Genomic DNA, 6,542 nt, shown 5'->3' on the forward strand with positions numbered 1-6,542 from the left:
AGCAGATGTGACTTCGGTTTAACGTCTCATCCGAAGGACGACAGAGACAGTCGAGAGTGCAGACCCCCCCCCCCCCCCCCCCACACACACACACACACACACCTTCACATACTACACTGCAATGTCAGCATACCAATCACAAATAAGGGGAATAGAACCCTCAGCCGTCTGCTCTTCCAACACCAAAGGCGAGGGGACTGTTACGCTGCCGACATTTAGTTATTTGTGTTTTTTTTTTTTTGGTGGGGGTGTGAATAGGAAGACAATGGGATGTATTCTAAGGGGTTACAGATATAAATAATCTCAAATTAATTTAGATTATGTCTTTAATAATATTAGCAAAGACCGTCCATAAATAGGTTACTATTTATTCACCCTTGAGCCTCTGACGTGCAACAGAAATAATCCGCTACTGAATAAAAAATTAATTCTTACAGACTTCTCTAAATTACTACCAATGAGCCAATCGATGATTTTCGAACCAACAGGTGTAAACACAAATTGTATTTATAATCTCAAAGGTGAGTGTCGGGACTCCAGTCCGTAACTGGTAATTATTCAGAAATGGGTTAAATGTTATAATTGCGGATATATTATTTAAGTAATCAAGGCCAAGCTCCTGTACTATTTTTGCCAATGTTGACGACGCTGTAGTAAACAGTAAAATGCACAACTCAGGCACCGTCACAACAGAAGTTATGTATCCTGAAGTTATGCAGGAAAAAAAAACTTACTGTGTTGATGATATGCACACTTTCTGTGTCTGCCAGCATCAAGCTGTTGTTATAATACAAGGAATTAAAGAGTACCAACGCCCTTACAAAGTAGGCATTTTGTACTGAAGGTTTAAGTGGTATTAAGAAAGACTTGAATGTAAACCGCTACTCCTGCATGCTTTACTGATACTGATGATGGTTTAATAAAAACCAGGAGGCAAAGATGGTGCTGGTTGGCACCGTGGTTTGAAACTTAAGGAAAAAACTGCCAGTATACCAGAAAAATGTTTCTAACCAAATTATATTCAGTAGTCATTTCTGGCTTTGCCATACATTATTTGAAGAGCTGCTGCCCCATGACATATTTAATCAATTTTAATGCGCAGTTCTTGCTGTTTGCGTAATTAGCAGCACCCTTTCTCAAGTCCCCATCAGTTATGTTCTGAGAAAATTGTTTATTCTATTACAATGTTTTGCTTGACAGTAATTTTAATATTACTGTAGTGTTTTACCCTTGTTTTAAACAGTTTTATTTTATGTGGATAGTTCTAAGTGGAAATCATTACCTCTATGTATAATATTGTGTGTGTGTGTGTGTGTGTGTGTGTGTGTGTGTGTGTGTGTGTGTGTGTGTGTGATAATAACTGCGTTTATATTTTATTCAGAGTACTTACTAGAAATGCAAAAAACACAATTGTCCTTTGATTAGAATGGTGTGTGTGTGTGTGTGTGTGTGTGTGTGTGTGTGTGTGACAGAGTGAATGCGACTGATATATACACATATACATGCCAGTGTTAAGCAACTGTCATTTTATGGTTAAAGGGCAGTGCAAACTCCTTTATACTATAACTACTGGAAACAGATAAATCAAACAACGTACTTAAAGAAAGACACCACACCACTTATTTTCTTTCTGCGTATGTATTAAACAACATAAAATGTCAAGTATTTATTTCCAAAAGCAAGTCTCAAACATGTTTACATTCCATTTTTTGTTAGATTCAATATGTATAAATGAAAAGTTAAGAAACATCCTGCATATACAAAACATACATTTTATTTACTTACTGCTGTCCAAAAACAGGCTTGCAGCAGTCATTGATGGGACTCTAATCCAGCACAGACTGCAAGAGAAGGCTACAGTGGGAGGCAGGCTGTTCAGACAATAAAATAACGTTTTAATAGCAAGTCTAAGAGGGAACAAAAAATGGCACACAAACTCGCCACCGGGCAATACAAAGCCAAACAACTACAAATATCAACTTTCTGGTAACGGAGTTCCACTGAACACTTCAAAGATAGCTAGCTCAAAGGAAAAAAACTGTCCACTATCGCTTCATAAAACAAATGCCCAGTGTCCATCAGAATTCTTGTCATATGGAAATGTTTCATACGTCCCTAGACTGCCCCACAACAGTCTGCATATCAAATTCATTTCACACTGCATTTATGCACCTCTTAAAGTGCAACTCTTGAGAATCAAAGGATACAAGTTCTACATCCCTGCACAAAAGTACATAAGTACCTTCTAGGTCCTTCAGGACATCACAGTCACACTTAGGATTCCTTACAGGCGGGAAGTTAGGAAGGGGCTACTTCAGCAGCCTGCAGTTCCAAAACTAAACCCATTCTGTTTACACGTAGTTTTTCTTGTCATATTCTCCGTTTGAGGTGGGTTTATTAGAGGCAGAGTATTTAACCGAAAACTTGTTGCGCGCCTTAGCTGGGCAGGAGCAAAACAACAACACTCCCCCGACCAAAAGAAGAGCTGTGGCTGTCCAGCCGATGTACAGAGCAGCTCCCATGTCCCTCTTGTTCGCTTTGGGAACCATGGGATCGTAGAAGTCCCTGATGATTTTGTTGGCCACCCAGCAAAGAGGAATAAGGACAAGGATCCCACAAAGGACGTAGATTATACCACCAACTGCGGCAAGCTTACTTTTGCTGCTGTTGCCTTGTAGACAGGTGGTACACTGGGCTCCTAAAATAGTCAGTAGCAAGGCAATGCAGCCCACCAGGCAGGCAAGTACAATGAGGACTCTCCCCGCCTGTAAGTCTCCGGAGAGGGCCAGCATCGAGTCGTACACTCTGCATTCCATCTGACCAGTGCTTTGCGCTACACAGTTCATCCATAAACCTTCCCAGACAGTCTGAGTGACTATAACATGCTCAACGAAGGCTGTCACTTTCCACATGGGTAGCCCGCACGCCAGCATGCTGCCCAGCCATCCCAGTACACAGAGTACCAGCCCAAGTACCTCCCGCACCATGGAAGCCATCCTTTCAGGAAAAAAAAGCCTTGATGCCTGTTCTCTGAGCAAAAACTTGGCTCTAGAATTTCAACTGCTTGGGACTTGTTTTCAGGCAGGAGCTGTATATCGTTTCGAAAATGTTAAGCCCAAAAGTGAAACACTTCCGAAAGCAGATTCAAGTGCTTTGTGATGTTAGCAAGCAGGGATGAACTGTTATGAAGCTACTAACGGACCATCCCGCAGTAAGCTGCCCTCCCTGCATGGACCCCAATAGCCAGTCAGAAGAGGCTGCATCCTCTGCTAGCCAGTAGCAAGGCAGGGAGGTGCAAGATGAAGAGTGAGACAAAGTCTGCAGGATGCTGACAGCTAGGAAGTTGGGGGGGGGGGGGGTGCAACTGGGTACTGCACCTGCAGCCTTAAACCAGGAAACAAACAAAAAGTGGTCTGCTTCCCTTCCAGTTGTCGGTTATGTAGCTGATTATCAGGAAAAAAATTGCAGCACACGTCATAAAATGAATACCGTGTTGTCAGGCAGGCACTATTAAAATCTTAAAAGACTTCAGACAGGTTAAAGCCACGTTATTGACAAAAGCAGAAAGAAAATATGATGCCTTTTGATTAGTTGTACCACTGAGAAAAAATACTTTCCCCCATTTTTTAATTCATACGTCTGTATGTTTTTTATACATTTGTATAAAATATATAAAAAGTAAGTCCACCGGGCACAGGTGTTTCTTTTTAGAGGCGACCTGGGAGCAGTGGCTGAGAAGTGACTTAAGTCATGACTCATGCAACAGTAGGCAAGTGAAGGTGGAAGTAATTAAATCCTCTACCCTGGGCTACAGAACGCGGCTCCGTAACAGCTCAGGGCATTAGTACTCTGCACTCGGGTTGGTGATTGTTCTGGCAGGTCATCAAACCGTCAGCCTTCAGACTCAGCTGCTCCGGTACTCTCTAGGCTCTGGGGATAGGCAGGTAGTCGGGATTAAGCATGCAGAATGGCATGGGGTTGTGCGCGAGATACATCCATTTGGGCTCGGCTCGTGCTTTACAATCCTTGAGGGTCGAGCTATATCAGCACCATGCTCACCCCCAGGTGCTCTACTGCATTTATAAAATGAGCATCTGTACTTCTTCACTTTGAATTTTACATTTAATACCTTATGTATGGCAGTGATATGTCTTTTAATGTATTTCAGTGTAAAGAAGATCATCTGTCCATTTTAACTAACGGATTTGCTGAGCAGGGTTATAACTGTGTGGAATTTTGATATGCAAATGTTAAGGTAGCCATTTGAGGGACAACTCTGTCAAACGTTTGTGTGCAGTTTTGTAAACAGGTGCTATCATTGCTTAACATCTCTGCTGAGGTCTGGCAGACAAGTGAGTCCAGATGAGGAAATTTACATGTCAGTAGGACAATACATCACAAACATGTATACTGATTCTCAGGTAATTAATAATTTTGGCGGCAATTCCAAGAGCGGAATGATGTATGTGTGCAAACAGCAGTAATGCTCCCACGTTTCTTATACTAGTTTAGTTGATGCTATGTTTTTTCACCAATAAATGTTTCATATGTCGATTCTCAGCTAAAGCGTTTTCTGTGCGGAGATATGCGTGAATGGGCGTACCTTCGTTGAAGGTTGTGTGTCATGGCTAGCTACTCGGCACGTAAAAATCTACTGCCAATCATTAGCGGACCGAAGTTCCGCTGTGGCGACCCCTAACTGGGAAAAGTCGAAAGACGCAACAACCCTCCCTTTATTTGATTTGGTTCTATGTTTTTTATGTGTTTTATTTCTGTTTTAAAATTATATGTGCACTGCTCTTCAGATTTACCTTTTAGGTGAAACAATACCAAGCAGAAGCTTTCTAGTGTGTGTGTGTGTGTACGTGTAACTGTTTGTGTGTGCAATTTAGCTCTTGGGTTAGAGCAGCTGTTTTCTGTTATTATGGGAACTGCTGTTTTCTTTTCTTCCTGTGATACTTCCTGTCCTTTTCCAATGGGCTTCATTTCCTTTCTGTGCGTTTTTTACTTTCAGTTTCACCAGGACACTATTATTATTTTTAACCTTTTTGGATGACTTTTACTGCTTCTGATCAGGTAATATACATATGTTTGAATTATTAGTCTTTTTATTACTGAAAATTGTGCTTGTGTCACAATCCCAAGTTCTTTTATTTTATTTCTTTTTATGCAACCTTGATATTGCATTTAAGTTCCTCAGTTTCAATACTACTAATGGACAGACCACGATGCTTTGCCAGAGATGGCCTGCACCTGTCGCCCCTGAGATTCCGGATACTGGCTAAGGCTCTTGCCACCCCTGTAGTGCCTTTTTTAGGCAAGGTTCAAACAACAAACTCACCACCGTAGCAGGTATAAACAAGCAAAATCTGAGGGTAATGCTACTCAATGCTACAAGTCTAAACCTCAAAATGCACTCACTTTAGGCACTCCTAAAAAGCAAGAACATCGATATCTGTGCAGAGACAGAGACCTGGTTCAAGGATCCAGAGAGCACCCCTGAAATATCAGGCTACATCTCTTACCACACTTTTCGGCCACCAAACCAAGACCAAAACACTAAAGGTGGAGGAGTGTCCATATTCACCAAGGATATTCACACCTCCAGGCTAGTTGCCCAACAAAATGCATCTGAAATTCTCCAGGTGCAAGTAATACTAGGTAAGACTGCAATCCAAATTGTAGCTTGCTACAGATCCCCCACCATGCCCCAAGATTCTCACTAAACCTTTCTAAACATACTGGAAAATATTAAGATACAACCAAACACCCTAATACTAGGTGATTTCAACTATCTTGCCGTTAACTGGGAAAACTACTCGGGTACCAACACCTTTTCCCAATGGTTCTTGGAATTCATAAATTCCAACACCCTGGATCAGCAGATTCATTGTCCCACCAGGGGCTCCAATATCCTAGACCTGGTCATTACCAACATGGGAGACATATGCTCCATATCAGTGGTCACCCCCTCATAGGTCAGGACTGACCATAAGCAAATCACCCTTGCCATCCACATCCCACTCCACCCACCAGTAAGGAAACCTCTGTAAAAAACTTCTCTAAAGCCAACTTCATGCTACTCAAGTCAGAAGTGAGAAACTTCATGACACCCATGCAGACGGGAGCTGAAAGTTCGACTGCTGAATCCTACACTAAGGCACTGTACGAGCACATCCATTCGTGCATGAATCATGCCATCCCAAATAGAACCAAGATGCTCTCCTCCAAAAAAGGAAGCCAATCTGGTGGTCTCTTGCCATAAACAAACTGTACAACAGAAGAAAGAAACTGTTCCAGAAAAGAGGAAAATCCCAGGATGCAAAAAACTCCCTTACCAGCCTCAGTAAGAAGCTGAGATCCCTCATAAAATCCTCCAAAGCTAGTTACGAAAATAAAATTGCTAACGATTCCAAAGACAACCACAAGGCATTCTACAGTTATGTGAAGAATCTAAATGGCAGTGCTCAGATCTGCTCTGAGCTACAACAGAATGGCATTAAATATACTGATCCCAAGTATATTGCCAATATCCTGGCAGA

At 41.8% G+C, this 6,542-nt stretch overlaps 1 protein-coding gene across 1 annotated transcript; it reads right to left on the reverse strand.

Annotated features, from left to right (window-relative positions):
- Positions 1 to 1,622: 1,622 nt before the first annotated feature.
- Positions 1,623 to 3,195, reverse strand: CLDN5 (claudin 5). The gene has a single exon (XM_044068780.1). The coding sequence runs from the start codon at positions 2,994 to 2,996 to the stop codon at positions 2,352 to 2,354; it is 645 nt and encodes a 214-aa protein (XP_043924715.1). The 5' UTR covers positions 2,997 to 3,195; the 3' UTR covers positions 1,623 to 2,351.
- Positions 3,196 to 6,542: the final 3,347 nt, after the last annotated feature.

The sequence above is a fragment of the Protopterus annectens genome, chromosome 4.part0 (assembly GCF_019279795.1).
Source record: "Protopterus annectens isolate FY-2018-M chromosome 4.part0, PAN1.0, whole genome shotgun sequence".
Classification (NCBI taxonomy): domain Eukaryota; kingdom Metazoa; phylum Chordata; order Ceratodontiformes; family Protopteridae; genus Protopterus; species Protopterus annectens.

Coding starts and splice junctions, on each gene's coding strand:
- CLDN5 (XM_044068780.1), bottom strand. CDS start 2,996: ATGGCTTCCATGGTGCGGGAGGTACTTGGGCTGGTACTCTGTGTACTG.